Source organism: Epinephelus moara, chromosome 22 (genome assembly GCF_006386435.1).
Source record: "Epinephelus moara isolate mb chromosome 22, YSFRI_EMoa_1.0, whole genome shotgun sequence".
Classification (NCBI taxonomy): Eukaryota; Metazoa; Chordata; class Actinopteri; order Perciformes; family Serranidae; genus Epinephelus; species Epinephelus moara.
In genome coordinates, this window is record NC_065527.1 from 26779964 (window position 1) to 26803588 (window position 23625).

Genomic DNA, 23625 nt, shown 5'->3' on the forward strand with positions numbered 1-23625 from the left:
TCTAAAGCAAGGCCTTTGCTATATATATATATAAAAGCATAATTATAAGGCTACGAAAACCAAACGAATTTTATTTTATAGCGATCATACACTTGTATAAACATATTAATGGGTAGAATATTCAGATTCAGATTCAGATTGACAATAAACCATGCCAAATATTACACACTGGCCCTTTAAGGACACCTTACAAGAGAGTTAAAACCAAGCAGCATTGTATCAATAGATGGCAAAGTCAAAGAAATCAGCAATATACAGTAATAAGTTAATAAAATAACTTGCCAAAAATCATAATAAAACTAGGTATAAAATAGTCATTATGAAGTCTTTAGTGCAAATCTCGATGTGTGTGTGTCACCATTAAATCAGACCGAATGTTGGCCGAAGCAGAAGTTAATATTACCCTTGTTTCCTCGTCAAAAAGCCTATGGAATTGTTGCACTGGATTTTGGATTATAGCAGAAAACAATCTTTGTGGCAAACAAATGTTTATGATACTTAGACGTTTCGTCCAGCAAGATAATCTTCACAACAGACCACCACTTCTATGATAAGTAGGAAAGCGTAAATGCAATTGCCAGATGTTAAAAAATTAACAATAGGCTATAAACGAGCAACACTAAAGTAGCAGGTCGTGTGTCTCAACATCAGCACCACAATGAGGCTGTATAGCCGTGTTCAGCGTGATGATTTTTTGTAGTCTCATTTAGCAACTTGTTAGCAACTGCCATTTTAAGACACATAAAAGCTTCAAAATTTGCGAGTGGGGCATCTATTTACGTATTTTATGTTGTAGAACAAAGTGACAGGATCTATGGAGCAGGTTCTACTCATAGCAATAGTTTCCTCTATTTCGTATTTTCCAAATAGTATTTGCTTATCTCTGCCAAAAAAAACAACTTGTTTTCATGTACACCTAAATACTCACATGCACTATATCTTTTATTGTTGGAATTTCACTTAATGTGCTTCCACTGATGCATTTTCCTTACTAAACCACAACAAGAAATAGAAAGAGAGAGAGAAAGATACCTACTTGATCTGGCTTACACAAGACCGTGAGACATAGGCACCGCGTTCATGTGTGTTCACGTGCTTTCGCTGCCTCTCTGTGCACCGCGCACATGTGAACGCAGTGTACAGAGAGGCAGTTACAGCTGCAGGCTACAATGAGGCTGAAAACAGAGTTCAAATGACGTTTTTCCGAACAACTTTTTATGTAGGGGCTTCAGGACACTTGGATCACTACGGACGAGCAGTATGGAGATATTTTGTGGTTTCAATTATGTGTTTTTGGACATTTGAATCTGGGGCCCCGTCAGCCTCCATTAGGTGGAGTTGTGTTGCTACCCCCTCTCCCCTTGGAGCTACCCCCTCTCCCCTTGGATCTCCGCAAGTGTTGTGAGGACTCTAAAACTTCACCTGGGCCTCCATCGGCATGAGGGTGAGTAGATAATGGGTGAATTTTCATTTTTGGATGCGCTATCCCTTTAAGGCCCCAAATGTAGCTGCAGAGTGAGTCTGAGTGAGACAGAGGCAGCTGTCCAGAGGAGGAGAGGCTTTGCGGACTATGCTCAAACCTACAAGGTGGCTATGGCTCAAATGCTGAAACTCTGTTTGCAACAAATAGTCAAATAATCATATTGCACGGCCCAAGTTGATTTGACTGACATAATTCTGAGTTGGAAACAGCCCTAATGTAGATTTTGACCGGTATCCTTGGCCTGTCATGATACCTGCTTTTGTTGGATGATTTATGCCCCAGAAATAATTGCAATATACAATATTATTGTCATTTTAAGACATTTTTTCCACTAACATAATGATGATATAATGGCATAATAATGCTAGTACACCCTTTCAATGAGCACTGAACTTTTAGTTTTACCAGAAATGACAGCATACTGTGTCTCAGCATTGTTATTTCCTGTTCATTAGTCTGTTTACCCTGCTAAACCCTGCTGTTTATTCTGGCATCATGTTGGCTAAAATTTTGGAGACATTCTTATATAAACACAACAGGCAATATTGCACAATGTACAGACATATCTTTGATCATTTTTGCTGACCTTGATCAGTTAATAACATATGTTTCATCACAGGCCTGTTGCCCTTACAATGGTAGTTAGAGAGGAGCCATTTCAAGGCCGGTATGTGGAGGAGGAAGGATTGCAACAACCAGTAAATCTTTCAATGTGCATGAGGGTGTGTGAGTTTAATATTAGACTGAATGAGAAAATCTTACTGTGTGAGATTGTTAGGATAATCACAGATGCTGCATTCATATCAAATCTATGTTTTCTTTCAAAATTTATGAGACTTGCATTCATTTGCAGTACAGCTACACTGTCTCAACACTACACCTATAGTTAGGCTGACACTTGGACGATAACTGGCAAACAGGGGAGTGACTGAGCGATATACCCTCTTAATGTGCAGATTCTCTGAAGCATCCATATGTACACCAAAGGCTTGTTGATTACACGTTTTCACAAAAATTATATTACCTCCATCATAACGTGCTATATTACAGATTTTATCCTGCAAACAGTAATCAAATGTAAAGCAGGTTTCAGAATTCTGCAGCAAATTGGAAGTATGACTTATTTTCCTGTTTGTATCCTGTGCAGCATTATGAAATAGAGTGAATCACTGCATCTTTAGACTCTAAAAGAGGGAACAATAAAACGCCATTGAATTTCTGCCAGCTTCTTCAGATGAGGGATTAGAGTGCTATTTAAAGGGGAAAAGAAGAAGAAAGCCCATCCACTCTCACTGCGCACATCAACAAACACAAAGTCACTTCCAAATGACGGCCTAGCTTTAAAGTGGGCCGAAAAACTGCTCAAGAGGCTTTCAGTCCCTCAGCAGAACACAGTAATCATAGCATATTTTCCAATCTGAGCCCTGTGAAGCAGGTTTGAATCATCTTCTACAGAGCCATTAGCTTATTGCAGAGCTCATGCCAGGATGCTATACAGAGACATAAATCACAGGTTTGATTCATTCAAGGAGAGAGAACATTACATCTGACAAGAAAATTAGAGGTTGCTGCTGGCTGTATAAAGGTAATACCGAATGCCACTGACAAGACATACACGAACATACATTTAAAAACTGACATATTAACAATGTATTGATTGAAGTGCAGTCAGAGTAGTGGTTATAAATTTAAAAAAGAAGCTTTAGTGGCATCTAGTGGTGAGGACTGCAGATTGCAACAAGCTGAAACCTCTCCTGAGTGCCAAGCTTTGAACTCTCGCTCAGGATTCCTTCAAAATTCATGTTCAGGAGGTTCTACCAGAATACAAATTATCCACAGAGGTCTCCTCCTCTGCAAAATAAATGGCCCTGGTGATTTAAACTGGAACAAAAACACTGAATAACCAATTTCATGTTAAAAAAGCAGTGTTTTTCCAATGCTGGCTGCTTGTCACGGAGGGGCTACTTACTACGGTGGCTGACGTGAAAATGAAAGTAGTCCTATCTACAGTCATGGCTTGTCTGTTCTGGGCTACTGTAGAAATATGGCAGTGCAATATGACAGACTCCTTGGAAGAAGGCCCGCTCCCTATTTAGATATAAATAGCTCAGGGTAAGGTAAAGAAAACACAAATATTCTTATTTTAGGATGATCATACATAAAAGAAAACACACTACACACTTGATCTTTAAACCATGGCTACACAGGTTTGAATTTGATCAAAACTGGATGGATGGTGATGCATTTGCCAGTGTTTTTGTATGTTTTAACATGACACAGACTGCCTCAGAGGGGGGTGCTGTAATTAAAGGTGAACATTGTGAAACCCCACTGTTTAGCCACTGGGTGTCCTGGATAAAAGCATCAGCCGAGAAGCCTGAGATAAGGATGTAACCACTATCCTTTGGCTGAGGGCGTGATGTCCATTTGAAAAGTCTGTCTCTAAATGGGTTCACTGCTCTCCTGTCTCCTGTTATGACCAGTTAGATCAATCCAAACCGAACTGCGCGTGACACATCCAGCAGCCTCCCTGTCGTGAGAGGCGTGGAGGTTACATCTTTCAGGCTTATCTCATCAATCTGACATCCATCCTGACTGACGAACTTAAGAGCCTTTCCCCCCCAATCATCTCTGCTCTCCCACACAAGCCAGGAGGGCGGTAGAATTATACCTCCATCCTACTTGTGTTACAGTGTTGTCTTTATCATCTTTCTGCTTGTCTCTGTCTCTTGACTTTTATGTTCCTCTGAAACATGTCCGTGTTGTGCTGCCTTGTCTTTCCTTTGTTACTCTCCTTAATTATCCCTCAAGCTAATTCCTATTGGGGTCAGTCAGAGTACTGGTTTGTGATATACTGGGCTGATATTGCCCTTATATTAGAAATGTCACCCACACATCATGTTGGTTTTGAGTGACATTTTGCAAGTGAATGCTAGGAGGGGCCCCCGACACTTTGGGCTCTGATAGACCCATTTAATAATCCACCATGACTGCAGAGGATCTAATGTGTGTCTACCTATACATTTTAACATGAAAATAGTCAGATGAAGTTATTCTAATACTAGAACCTTCAATCTAAATACACTGAGATCAATGCCACCTCAAAAGTCCCCTCGCAAGACCTGCTTGTCCCCTGCACTTTCCTCCTCCGCACATCCACCTCCACCCCCATTCCCCCTCCTCATCCTTTACGCAGCCAATAAAGCCAGGAGCAGCTGCTGGTGCAGCCAAGGGTGTGTCAGGAGTGGTATGAACGGGGGCTGTCCCGTTGTCGGGATGTCCGAATGGAAGATGGAGGAAATGAGAGGGAAGGGATGAAGAATGAAAGAGGAGTTGTGGTTCAGTTAGTAACAGCCACAGTCAAAGACTCTAACGCCACAGTCTCAGCTTAACATATGAAGTATTTCAGGAATAAAGCAGGCATCCTCTCTCTTTGTCTCTGTTGTTTCATTCCTTCACATCTGGGTGATGGTTTGGACATTTTGCCATACCATCTGTGAGCCTACAATACGCAGTTTTAGCTGGAGAAGCAGCAGAAGTCAGTAGATAGATGGACCAGATTTGTTGCAAAACATCTTCCCTTCTCTATCCTTCCCTCAAAGATGGCCTGGCTGAGAAATTGATCTTAACATATTAGTAGCATAACTGTCCTCATTGCACACTGCACTCATTCAACACTCTCTAATGATTCATCTATGTGACAAATACTTAGTCAGCGGCTCTAATGTGTGCCATAGCGCCAAGGAACATTGCGTAACCATTTCCACCGGGATGGACCAGAAAATACCCCTCAATTCAGACGGGTATACCCCGCACACAGGACAAGATTATGCGCCACAGCCTCAATTTATTGATGAAATGATTTCTATGTGGTGTGTTAAAACCACTTGGTGATACAATCATCATAATATGGTTTGAATATATCTAGTCTCCTAGATAGCAGCAGATAGATTGGTGGATTTATAGAATTGACACATCAGGAGGAGGAAGGAGAGCACCCAGTGCACAAATACCTTATGAAATAATGTCTCCTCTGAGCAATGCTTTGATACTTATCTGAATACTGTGAATTGTATCATATTTGCCGGGCATTAAAGAAAAGTTAACCCTTCTGTTATACATCTGGAAGCTGTTAATTGTTCTGTTCTTGTGTGAAGATCGCCGTAATTACAGCCACCCTGCACGCCTTCGCTGCGTATCTGTTGGTCACACGCCCTAAATCAACCGTATGGGACCGCTCAACACAAGCAAACAGTCAAAACAGCAAATCTGCAGAATTTAACCCACTACCTCCCTGTTTGAACGAAATATTGTGGGTTAACAAAAAAGACCAAGTGCTGTAACATACAATTATAATTGGATGACGGTAATTACCTTTGTCAAGCCTTGAATCCGCAAATCATGGACTGGGAGGGGCTCAGGAGTGATGGTTTCTGGATGTCGCCTTTTTTCTTTATTTCATTAATCTCGTCCACCCCATCGCCCCCAACCCGACGACAACAGACTTCAATGGGGGCGGTTCGGGAGTAGCTGAGGAGTTTCGGTTAATGTCGGGTATGTGGACCATGTGAGATCGGCTTTGCTCGGGAAAGTCCGGGAAGAATCGACGTGTCCTGGCTCGGGGCCACGAGCAGCCGCTCTGCAGTGTGAAGTCAGGCGAGACTTACACATGCAGGGATTCTCCAATGTGATGTTCATTCATCTGGTCAAGCAGACCGTAGTGTGAAGGGGGGGATCCTTCCCCTTGACTACAGACATTATCAGTTTGTGCTGTTCTGTCAGTAATCCCGTTATTTCATATTGTTTAAGTTATTTCATCATTACTTATGAGTTATCTACCTTTTTGTTCAGGTGGATAAGGGGCAGAGATGGACACACCTACATCAAAAAGTATCTTGTTACAAATAACAAATACTTGCTCATCAAATGCTCAACAAAATAAATCAGAAAACGTATTAAACTAAAATACAAACTCATGGTCATCAATATGAGGCTGACTCTGACCTTGATTTCCCACATCACAGATAAGAAGTGGCCAATCAGGATAGAGCTGGAAGGCTGTGATTTCAGGGGTGCATGGTTTCTGTCAGTCAAAGCGACCACTGACTGATTGAAAGGCCAGTTAACATGCAACTTGTGGAACTGAATACTAAATTGAACTGAAACTGAATACCAACGGAGTGCAAAAGAAACAAAACAGTGCCATCAGTATGATACACTACAAAATAGTAGAAGTTTAAGAGATCTAACAAATCTATGCCTAGGGGGTGAAGGCAGGTGGATTGCATAGTCACTATTTTATTGCAGTGTTGTGAGTGTGTTGGCAATGTCAGCAGCAGTAAACTAGAAGTGTTACTTAGCTCTGTCCAAGGTCCTTATCTTTGTTCTTTAGATGCCATCAAACGTCTGTGCCTTCCTGAAAAGTTCCACATTATTAAGCCAAGAATAGGTTGCTACCTTAGAGTAAGCTGTTTATATCTACATACAGAGTGAGTCCTCTTTCACAGAGTACGCTATGTTGTTCCTGTACTGTAGCCCAGAACAGACAAATCAAACACCTGCTCTAGATAAGGCCATTTACTTTTGTGTGTTTTTACATCAGTCACTGTAGTTCTTCTGCACACTGGGCATATGGGAGAGGTTTCAGTTGGTTGATATCTGCAACCTCGCAGCTAGGTGCTACCAAATTCTACACCAACTCTACCACCTCTAGTCTGTTTTTGATCGACCTTTAAAGGTTCAGATTTAGGGGGATTTAGTGGCATCTAGTGGGGAGGACTGCATATTGCAACCAGATGAAACTTCTCCCGGTTAGAATACCTTCAGTGTTCATTGTTCAGGAGGTTTTTACCGGAAGCCGAATTATCCACAGAGTTGTCTTCCTCATAACAAACAGACCAGATGGTTAACACCATTAAAAACACTGAATAAAACAGTTTCAAGTTTAAAAAATCTGTTTTTGCTGAAGTGAAAACCAGATTGAACCATATAGAGTCAGTGTTTGGTTTGTCCTTTCTGGGCTACTGTAGAAACATGGCAGTGCAACATGGTGATTTCTGTGAATGAGGATCTGCTTCCTATGTAGATAAGCAGCTCATTCCATGGTAACAAAAACACAGTTCTTATTTTCAGATGATCATACACTATATTCCATTTCTGTCAATATATCCTTCTAAATCCTACACACTGGACCTTTATTTTTTTTGTTCGTAGAGCCTAGGAGACATTCAGCTAGTAGCACAGAGAGTTCAACCCAGACATAATGCAGGACATCAGGTTTCCCATGGCCACACAGGTGCCTCAGTTTTCAGCACTGTAGCATTGCAGCAAAAAAGTGAAGCTTCACCTCTGGGCCTTGATCCCCTTGCTGTGAGGAGCGCACACACTGTGTTGGGTTTACTTTGAGTGCTTCTGTTTCCCCCCACATTTTATGTCGTCTTAATGATTATAAGTAATAAATAAATAATGATGAAATAAAATTCAATTATTTCCGTTCCGTAAAATTCTTTATTTTCTTATAATTTGCTGTGTAGGTGCATAGCTGTAGACTCAGACTGATGTCCTGCTGGTCAAAGCATAACTCCAGTATGTCATAACTATGTTAATGATGTTGGCTTTCTATAAATAAACAAAATACAAAGATCCCTCTCTGCCCTTTTTCAGTTTTAGGTCCATTTAAGGAGTCTTATAGAATCTCTGTCATTTTACATTTAAGTGTATGTAATGAATGACTAATGATGTCTCCTTGAATAGAATTAAAACTGAAAAAAGGAAATGTTGGTGTTAAACATAATAAACAAATGAAATAATCATGAAAATAATCATTTTACAACCCAGTGAACTGATAAGTCATCACTAGAACATAACCATGACTTTGATATGAGAAAGATGTCCGATATTTGTTGGATGCTTGCCTTGTCACAGCCGCTCTCATTACATTTGATCTCATCATAAGTGGCATAATGACCTCCTGGAAGCTCAGACTGAAAAATTATTACAAACATTCTAAAAGCTGTTTGTCAATAACAACAGTACAAGTGTTTTTTTCTCCTACAAATGCCTTTTTATTTCTCGCAAACATTTCACAGTCACAGGGACCCCGAGTCAAACTTCGCCACAGGGATTAATAAAGGTACTAACAGACAATGACGCACACACAGACATAGAGACAGCATGGCTGAGGATCACATACTGAACACAAATGACTTCTGATTGATTTGAGTGAATACTGTGGTGACTCAGAGTGTAAACGTTTATCAGAATGTTAAATTGTGCACTTCTTCACAAGACGTTACAGGATGAAATACAAAACTACAAATTGATCTTTTTCCCTTTAAAAAAGGGGCTTTTTATTTTTCAAACGTGTTTCAAGAAGCCTTAAAAAATAACATGTTAAAATGACTTAATGTGATGATTAAATGGAACATATTCTTCAACCTCTCGACATTTTAACTTAACAAAATACTGGAAAATCCATGTCACTGCATAGTCATTGCAGTCCATTTACCCTGTCAAAGCTGGGGTTTCATACTCTGATTAGCTGTTTTTTTTTTTACTTAGAATGGTGATATAGCTGCTTAACAGTTAAAACTACTGATATTTTCCTTTTCAGTCCTTCTCATCTAAGTCCACTGACCACTGGGCCCCTAAAGTCTATAAAATGTGCATTAAAAAACACATGAAGGTCACAGACAAAATATTTTTTATTACTGTCTTGGAATATAATACTTAACTGATACATGGTTCTAATCCAACAACAGCAAAGATGCTTCAACCAAGGTTAGCTCATTGAGTCTAACATATCAGGGAATAAAGGAAATGGAAAACAGATCAGGTAAAGTCTAATATGCTTTTCACAACCTGATATGGGTTAAGGACATCCGCAGTGTGTGATTCTCCTCATGACGTTGGCTGGCGTCTGAGAGTAATCCTGCAGCCGCTGCTGTTATTGCATTAAAACTGTGAAAATGTATCTTAGTGCAGTCAATTTGTTTAGTAAAGTCATCTTTGTTCTGACTGACAACATTGCAGAATTTTAAATTACTGTTATGTAATATGTTGAAATTGCTGCAGGTTCTGCTCCAACAAACCTTGGTAAAACATGTCTAACTTTATTACAACTATGACACCTATTTCTGTGCTTTCTTAATTAAATAAAAGTTCCAATTCAGATGAGAAAAAGATAACCTAATTATGTGAATTTGCTACTTGAAGTTGTAATTGATGGGTGCCTTCAGCTGAGACTTTTCCATAGAAGTTAATCTCACCTACTGTGAGAAACAAAGAATTCTCTTTGCTTGTGTCTAACAGGAATGGAGAGGTCTTCCCATAGATATTGACCTGAAACCCTGATCTCTCTCTGACTTAAATTACTGGGCCAGCAAAAATCCCACCCGAATGTCTTTTTCTACCCACAGTCTTAAGAGGGATGCGACAACAACAGTCAAAATGTTAATATTTCCAATCAATTTACTCAGAGTACAGGCCCCAGTAAGGAACAAATACTGACAGTCCCACCTACTCCTCAAATTCACATTTATCTCTGAGTGTGGATCTTCAAAGCTGATAAATAATGGCAGTAATGAACACTTATAAAAGCGATAAACACTGATAATGGCATGATTTCACATTTGTGGAGCTCAATTTCAAGGTCACAGGTCTGGTTTTACCAAAATAACCTAAGCTATAAGATTTTTAACACTTGACATTCTTTGACTTCACCTCTTTTAAATGCCTAAGCACTGAAATAAAAAAACTGATCGAACTGCCAACTCTGTGCTTCAAATCAGTGAACAAACACATTGATTTGATTGTTCCAATGGCTGCAAAATACGGTTTCTCGTGCAAGAGGTAATGTCATGTCAGTAATATTTGGCAAACGTTCACAGCTTGTTTGCATTGAGTGTGTATGTGTGTAGTGTCATATTGCATTTTAAATCTGTGATTTAACCACATTCGTTCAAGGTGGAATTAACTTTACTATGTAGAGTCGCCACGATTACTTTGTTTTAATTTTTGTTTTCCAGAAAACAGTCAAATATGATCCTATGCAATTAAAGTGAAGTGTAAGAAGTGCTTCGTTTGCTGCAAGATAAGATCACAGCGTTAAAAAAGAGGTTGGAAAGCTAGTCTCGGTAAAACTGAACAAAGAACATGGCGTCACAATAAACTGTAAACCATGGCACATTAATTTGGTCACGTGATTTTCACCCTATTTCTCATCCCGCTTCTCTTTTACTTTCCTTCCAACATTTATCTTTCATTCTTATTCCTTCACATAGTTTCCTTTCCTCCATTAACCAATTGAGACTCCCATACTTCTCTAACCAGCCTTCCTTATCCGTTCTGCTACATTCCTTCATTTCATCTCACAATATTTTTCTTTTCTCTTTTCTTCTGGATGTTTTTATTTATCTATTTATTTTGGTTATTAAAGGGATAGTTTGGATCTTTAGAAGTGGGGCTGAATGAGGTACTTATGTACAGTCAGTGTATTACGAACAGTAGACGTATGCCTGAGGACAGAGGAAGCATCAATATTTTAGCCACTAAAGAAAAATCAATAACAGTTTCAGAGTACATTATATTTATAATACTTTCACTGCTTTACCTTACTGTCAGACAGTGATTTCTGAAGGGGATACGAAAATGTTAAATCTTCAAAGCCAGACTCCGTTGAAAAAAACAGTGATTTAGGATTGCTGAACACAGGAGCTGCTGGTCGACTGCTGCCTCTATCGGTAGTTAGTTTGTGTTATTGTGTGACTTTGGCATTTAAAAGGGTTGGTTCAGGTTAACCAAAGTCACAAAATAACAAAAACAAACTGACGGTTTGAGGCAGCGGTGGACCAGCAGCTCCCTTGTTCATTGAGCTAAAATTCTAGTTTTTCCCTTATTGATTTTTTAGGTGGTGGTTTGCTGCTGCCCCCCTCCACAGCAGTACATCGCTTAGCTTCCGTGGTGGCACTCCTGTCTGTTTCTCTAAACTGGGGGCGTGCCGACTGACATCTACAGCCTGTAATACACCGACTACGGAGATGTACCTCAGACACACCCATTTCAAAAGATCCAAACTATCCCTTTAACCTCATTTCTTTCATCATTTGCTGTTACTTTTTTTAGGCATCCTCTTCCACCTCTTCCTCAAACTCTCCCTCCTCCTCAGCAGTGGCGTCCTGGTACTGCTGGTACTCGGAGACCAGGTCATTCATGTTGCTCTCTGCCTCGGTGAACTCCATCTCATCCATGCCCTCACCGGTGTACCAGTGGAGGAAGGCCTTGCGGCGGAACATGGCAGTGAACTGCTCAGAGATGCGCTTGAACAGCTCCTGGATGGCTGTGCTGTTGCCGATGAAGGTGACGGCCATCTTGAGGCCACGTGGTGGGATGTCACAGACGGCTGTCTTGACATTGTTGGGGATCCACTCCACAAAGTAGCTGCTGTTCTTGTTTTGGACGTTCAGCATCTGCTCATCCACCTCCTTCATGGACATGCGGCCACGGAACACGGCAGCTACCGTCAGGTAGCGACCGTGGCGAGGGTCACAGGCAGCCATCATGTTTTTGGCATCAAACACCTGCTGGGTGAGCTCGGGCACGGTCAGGGCGCGGTACTGCTGGCTCCCCCTGCTGGTCAGAGGGGCAAAGCCAGGCATGAAGAAGTGGAGACGGGGGAAGGGCACCATGTTGACAGCCAGTTTCCTCAGATCGGCGTTAAGTTGGCCTGGGAAACGCAGGCAGGTGGTCACACCGCTCATGGTGGCTGAGACAAGGTGGTTCAGGTCGCCGTAGGTGGGTGTAGTGAGTTTGAGAGTGCGGAAGCAAATATCATAAAGGGCTTCGTTGTCAATGCAGTAGGTCTCATCTGTGTTTTCTACCAGCTGGTGGACTGACAGCGTGGCGTTGTACGGCTCAACCACTGTGTCCGACACCTGAAGACAAAGTGACAAGAACATCAAACTGTTATAGTGATATAGATCGACACAGACTGCAAATTTTTCGAGCGCAGTTTACTTCTTTGTTTTCATCATACTTCATGGTGACCTCATGATCTGCAACCAGTGGCGGTGCCAAGGGGTGGCCAAAGGGAGCCACGACCACCTACTCACTGCCTGCCCCTAGACAAAATAATTGAAAATATTTGAAGGCCTCTGTGTAGTGTTTTTTTAAACTTGAATAGGCTTGTTCCCGAAAATGTTTTGTAAAATCACTGTTCCAAATTAAAGCAATATATTTGTCTTTTTGAAGAGTAACTAAACCCCAGAGTTTTGGCTGCGGTGCCTTTACCCTAAAGTTAAAAATGTCCCTAGAATGTGAAAAAAATATCAGCACAGGCAGGGCTAGGAGGGGGGTGCTAAGATATGGCCTGTCACTCCGTGCTGCGAAAGAGGGGGGGCTGGGTGGTTACAAAAAGCTACCATATAGGTCACCTGCCTGATCAGCCAATAACTAAATTCAATTGCAATAGCCAAGTTTTAACCAGTAGAGGGCAGTCACTATCAACATGTAGAATTGAAATACTTTGCATTAAAATCTCAAGATTTGGACCTGATAACATCACCAACACTACTAAATATCAGAACAGCAATTAAGGATGGTATTGATATATTTTTTTGATGACCTAAAAGGAAACACAGTGTAGACTAATGTCTAATAACGATAGTAAATAAACATTTTTTACTGTATACATTGGTACAATATTTTATGTGTTACCTTAGGAGAGGGCACCACACTGAAGGTATTCATGATGCGGTCAGGGTACTCCTCTCTGATCTTGCTGATGAGCAGGGTGCCCATGCCAGAGCCGGTGCCACCTCCCAGAGAGTGAGTGAGCTGGAAACCCTGCAGACACTCACAGCTTTCTGCCTCTTTCCTCACCACATCCAGGACCGAATCCACCAGCTCTGCCCCCTCCGTGTAGTGACCTTTGGCCCAGTTGTTTCCAGCTCCACTTTGACCTGAATAGTAAAAAAAGAAGCTAGTAACAAAATTCACCACAAAACTTGTCAAAGTCAGTAAGTGATGTGGTTTACTATTGGGACTCCATGGCAGGAGTGACCTTGTCTGTGCCATCTAGGACAGTCAGTTGAGCTAGATTAGTCAAATGGACAGGATGTGACTAAAACCACAAAATAGGGCAAAAGGGACACCCGGAATTCACCCTTTAACTGGAGACCAATCCCCTGTGGCAGCATGCTTCCAAGTGTACCTGGGCAAGATGTTAAACGTTACAAGCTCCACGACTGCTGCTTCGTATCTCACCCTGGCCTCCAACCTCCTGTGGAAAAGAAGTCTGCATTACAAACTCTTCTCTGGTTGGGTATGTCCTTACCAAAGACAAAGTTGTCCGGCCTGAAAATTTGTCCAAAAGGTCCAGAGCGGACTGAGTCCATGGTGCCTGGTTCAAGGTCAACAAGGATGGCTCTAGGCACATATTTCCCACCTGAACACACAGAGAGAGACAGCAACAACATATCAGTTTAATGCATCTTGTATTTGTTAACCTTTAACGGTATTACAGCTACAGAACCACCAAAACTACAGACAAATTTAAGAAATAGTGTTTAGAGTAATACTGAAAACTACTGGAAGCCAGATTCTATTCACATGATGCTACAATGTAGGCCACTTTCTCCATATCATGTCCGTCAACCCATGATCAACAGTGGTTTTTGACACAAAAAAAAAATCACATTATTTACAGGAAAGAATGATGTGAAGGACTCATTCAGTTGATGCTGTAAATTATGTTTAAAAAGAAATAAAACATTACTTCAGTTTAATGTATCACATTGCAGTACCTCATGTGTCCACTGAGTGGAGTTATACATTTAAAAACAATGAGAAGCTTTAGAAGGAGTCTAAAGTCCATTATTACTATTATTATTATTATTACTATCATTATTATTATTATTATTACTATTATTAACATCACTGTATCCTTGTTTCCCAGTGGTTGTACTGTATATGTCTCAATCTTCCACCTCCTTGCAGCTGTATTGAGCCAGTCTCTCCACAGGAGGGCAGTCTCCCCCTCACTTTATCAAACACAGACCTCAGTGTGACAGGATGCTCTTACCAGTGGCTTCATTGTAGTACACACTGATCCTGTCCAGCTGCAAGTCGCTGTCTCCATGGTAGGTTCCTGTTGGGTCGATGCCGTGTTCATCACTGATCACCTCCCAGAACTAAACACACAAAAACACAAGCGAACACAGCATCAGAAAAGCAGCTGTGCACTGTAATGAAGGCAGTATTTGCTGTGAATAAATGTGCAACTGTGTGTTGAAATCAAGTCGTGCAAAATGCAGTCACACACACAGGTAAATGTCCATTTGTCGGATACTCAATTTTTGTATACCTACATCTAATTATACTAAAAACTTAACATCCATCTTCTTCTAGACACTTAAAAACAACAACATGAAATGTTGTGCGCTCAGTGGAGTTATTCAGTCTCAGTTCTGGACACATGCCATAGAGAGAGGTGTCTGTGTGTACTGATTAAGGCCATGACTGCAACTTACTAAGCAGAAAGAAGAGAGAGGTTTACAATCACTCCTCTGTTTTCTGTGCTTCAACTCAGGACCCTGTCATCTGATCACTTTTTGTGGTCACAAGATCCCCTAAAAACAGCAGCATGACCTAGAGAAAGGTTGTTTCTTTCTTTGAATCTGGTTAAAGAAGATTTTCTGCAATCGACAGTCCCCTTTCAGAACACTGCAGTCTCTCAGAGAGTATTCTCCTATTGTCATGCTGATTTAAAGCTGCATTTCATGGATATATATATACTCACTGTATCATGGTGAGCACATGTGTTTGAATAAACGAGTTTGCAGCAACCTGTCACAACTCCAATTTGTTCTTTCTGACCCACAGGCTGTTTGTAAGAGACTGTAGCTTTGATCCCAATCACAAGAGCTCGGAGACAACTCTCGGCATTTGATGTAAATGTTCTGCTAGATGCACACATTAACCACAGCTGTGTAAAATCTGTATGGAAAATACAGACATGACACAGACTGATCACAAAGGAGCAAAACAAAAAAGAATTTCAAAGGACTGAAACAAGGACAAGACAAGAAAAGGAGGAAGTTCTGGAGGCAGAATGTAAACAGGAACAAATGTGTAACAAAAGAAGCAAATGTTGGGCATTTTGGCCTGAAAAGGACTTGAATGGTAAATCGATTAATCTTCTTCTGAACAACTAACTAATTGTTCCAGCTTCAGAGTGTAAAAAAAATAGCATAATAGCAAATTTTTAAAAATGGTTAGATGTTTTGTAGCCTTGGTAATGCAACATAAAAAAGATAAAAGACATCTAGTAGTTGTATTTTGCATTCTGAAAATGTCAGAGGGTTAAACTCCTGCATCTTTGGTCCTGTTTATACTTGGTATTAGAATGAGTTTTGGGACATCTGATCATAAGTAGACAGCTTTAAATACAAGTCTAAACGACCAACAAGACCCTTTGTGACACAAGTCTAAACGACCACCAAGACCCTTTGTGATCCGATCATTCGAACCACTTGCCCAGTTGATCTAGGACGCATTTGACCACATATCTTTTGTACTGCGTCATCAATGCAGGACGTGGTGGTGGTTTTGGTGACCACGTGCTGATGCCCTACAACTTATCCATTCTATGTCAAGCTGGATAAAGCGATGCACGACCATCCATTGTTTTGCCCTATGGAAGGTGTGTTGAATTCTGCTGACAGCGATATCTCCAGCTGTACTGAAACAACCACTAACATGACTACTAAGCATACAGAGCAGCTGGCAGAAGTGTCTTGCCCCATATAATAACTGTGTGCAGGGCACTAAAAAAATCTGAATACAAGCCGAGACGCATGACAAGCACCGGTGTGAACATTGATGTGTATCTGCTGTCCACTTCTGCCAAAACGTACATTAATACCAGGAGAGAGGGGGCAGGTCTCTCTCGATCTGCTTCCATACTCTTTGTGTCCATGGCAGCGGGTATATGAAAATGAGGAATTTGTACTTTGAGCCCTGGATCGAGCAAAAATCCGTAGGAAGATGTGAAACTTCTGAGCCACTTTCCTAAGAATAATCAATGGCCCGCCTCAAATGCTGCATCCAGTTCTCCTTATAGATACATGATTTACACATTCTATCCACACTGTTATGACACAAAGCTCATTGAAGAGCAGCATGTATCACTAAATTTCGATGTGCCACTTCATGTTCGCAGAAAAGTATCTTAACCAACAGCAGAAAATCATTTAGACAATCAAGGCTAATCTGGTTTCTTAATTAAAGGTCACAAGATGTTCTTATCTTTAACACATCCTTTGGTCACAACACCGCCTCTGTAGCTTCTACACTGTAGCCTAGAAGACTCCTTGTTCCAGGCGTAGTCAGAGGGTCAGTAAGAGCAGTGCTTTCTCAGTGGATTCACTCGGCCCTGTTTCTACAGGCCGAGACAGTAATGCCAAACTCAGTTAAGATACAAGCACAGACTGTCACACCAGCTCAGTCAACTGACCCTAATCTGTGCCATGGACTGTGTGTGTGTGTGTGTGTGTGTGTGTGTGTGTGTGTGTGTGTGTGTGTGTTTAAGAGGAAACGGGGGAGATAAGCAGAGGGAGGTTGGCACGTCTGTGTGGCTGTATGTGTGTATGTGTGAGAGGCTCATTTTTTAATCTTCACTACTGTCACCTCTCCATCTTCGGCTGTTACTGAGTTCACCCCCCCTGTGATCACCATGGCAACTAGTTGATAAATTTATTCAGGCAGTTTTGAAACAGAAAAACATCTTGTTGAGCATTTAATTGGGCTGGGCTAAAAGCTAAAAGGATTCTGAACAATGATATAATATGATAAACTCATCACTTGGATTTACACAATCTGGCTAAATATAAATTGCGATGCGCACTGGGTTTAAAAATAGAACAAGATTCAAACGAACTGTGTCACAGACTTTGTATGCAACAAATAATGAACAGAAAAGGGGGAGAGTGAACACATCGTGACGAGTCTGTCACTGTCTAATCTTTTATCCTATCTATAAGAGGTTATCCAGCAACCATCCAGCACAGACCTGAGCAGATTTTGCTTGGAACTATATTGGGTAAGTGAGTGAATTCAAGCAGAGGTAATCTGTAGTGAAATGAGGATGACCTCAGCCTCACTAAGTCCTCTGTAAATACACTTGTCTTCACTGATCAGAGCCATTGAGCAGTGGACTTAGAGTCACCCCATATGCTGCTGCCACGCCTTTTGTTTCCCCGCCAAACCCCCCACCCCCCCCACCCCAGGGCAACTCTGCTGGACGAGTGTGTAATGGACCACATACTGTCGATGTTTTTTACTTCAAACAATGATGCTAGCCTATATACTTTCAGATTTTTTAAATTACAACAGTTTCTGTTTGTTTTGCAGTTGCAAAGCAGTCAATGTTTAAGTCCTGTTTCAGTTTGGATTGTATCTGAACTCCATTTAGAGGCATGGTTGTTAAGATGACTAAAACTAAACTAAAAACTAAATCTAGCTGTGAAAAAACATTCAGGGAATATATTTATAGAAATTGAATATAATGTACAAGTATGTTTTCTTTCATGTATGATCACCTGAAACTAAGAATTGTGTTTTTGTAACCTTGGAATGAACTATTTTAAGTTACACAGGGAACGGGTCCTCATCTATGGATAAAGCCATGATGCACCACCATGTTTCTAGAACGGACAAATCAAATACTGGCTCAAGACAGGGCCATTCATGTTCTTGCATTGGCCAATGTAGTTAGCAGCCCCTCTGTGATGAGCAGCGGAAAAACACTGATATTTTAACCGTTAACATTTGTACTGGTTTAAATTGCCTGGTCCATTTGTTTTTGAGAAGATCTGCAATCCTAAACACGAGATGCCACAAATTACCCCAAAATCTTACACACTGTTACTCTAACTGAAATTAAAACTATGACAAAACAATAAAGACTAACTGAAACGATATTATGTATATACAAAACTAACTTAAGTAAAATAAAATTTTCAGGAAATGTAGTTGTCGCCTTTGTCAATATGGTCAAATCTGTCAACACAACAAGTGTGAGGAGGCGCCAGTGCATATTTTTATTGAAACTGGGATCTCTACATGACTGTGAGTCAATGAGTCACAAAGTGTTGTGTTTGTGTTGTAATAGCTATTCTGAACTTCTTATATATTGCCCCTGACACATATCCAGTATATTATAATTTTTAAAAAAAAAGCTAAAACTAACACTGAAAACTAATAAAAAAAAACTTAACTAAAATGAAACCTTTGCAAACAATAAAAATTTAACTGAATTGAGCAAAACCCATTTTAGAAACTAACTCAAACTAAACTCAAAAACAAAAATTAAAATCAATTTAAAAAATAAAAGCTAATGAAAAATACAAAACTGTAATAATTCTGCTTAGAGTGTGATATAAGTAAAATATATGTCAGGGTCTGTAATATATTGATACATAAACAAATGACTCTTTTGGTACTTTATTACAAACTGGTTTAACACACTGTATATTAGGCTTGGTCGGAATAAAGATTTTACAGAATATAAGGGTATTTAAAAATACTGTCAAATATACAGATGCTCCTCTCTCTATTAAACTGATACAGAGATGCTGTATTAAAATGATGTTTTGTGGAAACCCTGTCGAGTCTTGCAACTTTATCTTGAGATGACTTCTTGCAACTACAAAGGCAGCTACATGATTTTATTCAACTACCAGCCACCACCCGCACATAATATACATTCAGCCCACTGATGTGTCAGTGTCTGTCGCAGCAGGAACTGTCGTCAGGTCTTGCAGGAAGAATCTATAGAAGACCACGGGCCATGCGTATTTAAACCAAGCAAGACTTGCCTAAGTAGGTTAACTGCATAATACACTGCATATTAGGGCTAGATAATGACATACATGCTACAATGACTTCTATTACCAACTTGATATACTTTTACTTACTTTTTATATTACAAAAATCAGTGTAACCACGTTACTGGAATGTCTAACTTTGATACAATATCTTGAAAAAAAAATACCATGGGGAAAAACTGACATTAAGGGCATACAAGTCAAATTTTTTATTAAATGATAAATGTAACACAGCTGTAACATGACAATGACAACTTTTCTTTTCTTGGTTAGTAGCAGAGAGCAGCAAAACGTAGTAAACGTAACACTCTCTCAAGGAGAGTGAGAAGGCCCAGCTTGTATTGATACTGTGGAAAATAAGTACTGAAATATTCAGAATCGATATGTATTAATAAATTAATACTGTCACATACTGTATATCCAAGAGAAGTTATGAAGGTATGAAAAAATAGATTAACTAACCACTTAAACCTACTGTACATCCAGTTAACACTATTTTATTATTGGGCTGCAAGTACCAATAATTTGCATTATGAGTTCACTTATTCTTTCATTCATTTTCCATAACTGTTTATCCTGTTAGAGGTTGCAGGTTTGCTGGAGCCTATCCCAGCTGACACTGGGCAAGAGGCAGGGTGTACAGGTCGCCAGACTATCACAGCGCTGACACATAGAGACAAACAACTATTTACGCTCACATTCACACCTACAGACAATTTAGAGTTATCAATTAACCTGCATGTCTTTGGACTGTGGGAGGAAGCCGGAGTACCCGGAGAAAACCCACAGAGAACATGAAGGCTCCACACAGAGGGGATCCCCCACCCTGGGTTCAAACCAGGAACCCTCTCGCTGTGAGGCAAAAATGCTAACCACTGCATCACTGTGCCGCCTATCAAAGATTATTTTCTTGATTAATTGATTAATCTATATGGCATTTAAAGAATACTAAAAAATGGCCAATCATAAATTCCCGGAGTCTTGGTGACGTCTTCAAATTGCTTGTTTTACCCAACCAACAGTTGGGTAAAACAGTTCTATTTCGAAAGACATTTAAATTAATTATCTTATATGCTTAAAAAGATATAAAGTATTCACAACTGAGAAGCTGAAACAAGCGAGCACCTGAAATTGATTATCTGCTGAAGATCTATTTGCCTCACAGTGGATCTCTGGGAACTTTAAATCATAGAAACACCACAGGATCCTTTAAGTGCTGTAGCAAAAATGCTGATAAAACAGCTTAAATGGCAGATAATCACTTTATAAATATGTCCACGTGTAAACAAGGTTATACTTACTGGTGGCTCGGGTGTGCATGTGATACACTAACTGGAAAACCAGCCCTTTAAGCCAACTCATCTGTGCTCTCAGAGCAGACACTGAGCCACTTGTTATCTTCCTCCTTCCCCCCCTGCACCCCCCTCCTGCTGCGTTCCTATGCTCTGCCTCAGCAAATTTCTCCTTTCTTTTCACCCTCTTGTTTTCTTCTTTGCTCTTTTCTCAGTGACAAAGAGTCCGGCTCACCAGGCGGCCAAGACAGCAGCTGGTCCTGCGCGTCTGCTCCAGTCTGGTCGGCTTCATTAATCACGGATCAATGACTTGAGTCCCTGTTTTGTCAACAGTTCCTAATGTGCGAATTGTTACTGTAGTTCATATCACAGAAATACAGCATCACCACATATTTAATATGGCCTGCTTTGACGTATTAGGAGTGTGTTTGTTGAGACCTTACTGTACTCTGTGGTACTTTAATGACCCATCACATCACTGAGATATTCCAGCAGTGATTCATTGTGTCTAGTAATCTGTGTCAGTCTTACGGTGCTTAACTATATTTATCATCAACTTTTATAATAAAATCAGGTTCGGTTTCCTATTCTGTTACTATTCTGACTGTGAGTTAGATGTTATATCACAGTTTTACTGATAAATGTGAGCAGTAGTCTTGTGAAATGTATTTAATAGTACAAAAAGTATACATCTCCTTGGGTAACAGGTAGCTTGTAATGAAAACAAACTGAAAACTGACTTTATACCCATGATGTATCAGACCACTTACTTTGTCTGAAACTCAAAACAAGATATCTAAACATGTAATCAAATCTAAGGTGTAGTCATAAACTGGTGAAAGATGAACACTTTAAATGGTTGCCTGAGTCTATGGCACAGGATGGAGTGCGAACAATAGGGCTGCATAGTGTGGTCCCATTACAGCTTATCTTTTGTGGTTTTTTTGAAAGGCATCTTTTAAAAGTTTTTAAGAATTAAACACTTAACATAACTGGCAAACAAAAGTTAGAATAAACTGCTAATTAAAAAAAAAAAAAAAGTCCTTTTGTTCTCACTACTTCTTCTTACCTTTGCACCAATCTGGTTCCCGCACTGGCCGGCCTGGATGTGCACGATCTCCCTCATGATGGATGGTAGTTTGTGATGAAAGTCGAGTGTTGGTGGTGATGAAGAGTTGCAGCGGACCTACTGACTGGATACAGAGAAAGAGTGCACTGCTCTGAGTCCTGTAGGCGGGGCTACAGTCTTGGGATGCGGCCATCACGGCGTTCACGTTCATGATTGGCTGCTGTGGCCGGAGCTCCGACGCTCATTGGCTGAAAAGGGCAGATTTTTTTTCCAAAGGGGTTTCCTTGTCTCAAGTGCAAGGACCGGAAAAGAAGAAGGAGTGCCGGGTTTTGTCATCACTGCCCCGTTGGAGCCTGAGCCCCACTAACCTACATGTAACAATGCAGAGCAGGATAGAATAGAATAGAATAGAATAGAATAGAATAGAATAGAATAGGCAGATCATATTTAATTTTATTCAATTTTATAATGAGGCGATAAAATTAACATGGCAGTTTGATTTTGGTAATGAATATTGTGGTGATGGTAATGAGTACTGTGCTGGTCACAATAATTTATCAAAAATTAGAATCCAATACTATAATGTATATTAGGATGGAATTAGACCTATGCACCTGCAATGTTGTACGCATATGCAGATTCAGATTAATAACACATAACACATTTAACAAGTTAAAATGTGATGAAAAGTTAAGTTAATATAAGATAAGATAAGATGAGATAAGATTTTTGAATGAATGCAATCTTCACATTAATGCATCAATAATTATAATCCAATAACATAACATAGTATTAATATGAAATGGGACATCAGTATACTTGCAGTGTTATGTGCCAAATGTCTTTGCTGTTTTGTATCTTGTCTCTGGTGCTTTGGGTCCAGAAAAGCACTTTATAAATGCAATTTATTTGTCATTACTTTATTATTCTGCATGGTGAGCAGCCTCGTTTTACTTTGGTACTTTTTTTTTTTTTTTTTTTGTAAAGCTTATGCTTCTGGACTTTCATTTAATTAGAATTTTGAATGCAGGAGTTTTACTTGTAACAGAGTATTTCTGTGATGTTGTATAAAAGGTCTATGTATTTCATTTACCACTGCTATGGGCAGGGAGGCAAATTAATTGAGGACTACACTGAACACTGATTCCCGGTACTATGAACTTTTGCACATCCCCTCACCAATACTTTTGCACAGCCTGCACAAAACTGTACAGCTCTCTCATTCTAAAATATATTCATTATATTTTTTATTGTCTATGTATGATCTTGATTTTTTGCAGTACTTTGCCTTGTTTTTTATGTCCTCTTAATATGCTCATTAAATGCACCAAACACCAAGACAAATTCCTTGTAAGTGAAAATCTACTTGGTAATAAACCTTATTCTGCTGCATTCACGTGTTCCTCAGTTGGTCCAACATCCTGAGTTGGTAAGTCTTTTTCCAGACTTCGGGTGTGTTTATAAACTTTAAGCCGTAATGTGGAAACAAAATAGACGCCACAAAGATGACTTCTGGTATTTCATCGTTTAGAACATTTAAACAATATTTTAATAACAGCTTGAAGCTTAATATTACCAAGTAATTTTGGACCAGGACAGGACACCCCCTATTAGTACTCAAATATTGCTTTACTTTACTTGTTATTAGAACTAATGCCAATAAATAACTTTCTATCTAATCTAGATCACTCTATGAGGACAGCAACTTCCCGTCACAACCGTATTACAAATTAGGCTAAATGTCAGCAAAACAGTTGCAATATGCAACATGTAGCCTAAGACAATAAAATGATTATTACAAACAATCGAACATTTTTTTCCGACCGCCGTGTTTCTGCATATATAACGTCAACTTGACAAGTCGTGTACTAAACCTTTCGCCGGGTTTCAGAGTTGTTA

At 40.0% G+C, this 23625-nt stretch overlaps 2 protein-coding genes across 2 annotated transcripts in view; both read right to left on the reverse strand.

The window, feature by feature from the left end:
- Positions 1 to 6009, reverse strand: part of LOC126384525 (uncharacterized) — a 30520-nt gene extending 24511 nt beyond the window's left edge. Inside the window, exon 1 of the mRNA XM_050035634.1 lies at positions 5858 to 6009. The gene's annotated coding sequence lies outside the window, so the exon portion shown is untranslated. The remainder of the gene's footprint in view (positions 1 to 5857) is intronic.
- A 2514-nt stretch (positions 6010 to 8523) lies between these two features.
- Positions 8524 to 21885, reverse strand: LOC126384526 (tubulin beta chain-like). The gene is made up of 5 exons (XM_050035635.1): positions 21727 to 21885; positions 14562 to 14670; positions 13815 to 13925; positions 13196 to 13440; positions 8524 to 12414 (listed from the first exon to the last, which is right to left on the reverse strand). Exons 1-5 carry the CDS (start codon positions 21781 to 21783, stop codon positions 11602 to 11604), a joined length of 1335 nt encoding a protein of 444 aa, XP_049891592.1. The 5' UTR covers positions 21784 to 21885; the 3' UTR covers positions 8524 to 11601.
- Positions 21886 to 23625: the final 1740 nt, after the last annotated feature.

Coding starts and splice junctions, on each gene's coding strand:
- LOC126384526 (XM_050035635.1), bottom strand. CDS start 21,783: ATGAGGGAGATCGTGCACATCCAGGCCGGCCAGTGCGGGAACCAGATT. Junction 13,441..13,814: donor GCCGGACAACTTTGTCTTTG/GTAAGGACATAC, acceptor TTTACTATTCAG/GTCAAAGTGGAGCTGGAAAC. Junction 12,415..13,195: donor GTGTGGTGCCCTCTCCTAAG/GTAACACATAAA, acceptor CTTTGTCTTCAG/GTGTCGGACACAGTGGTTGA.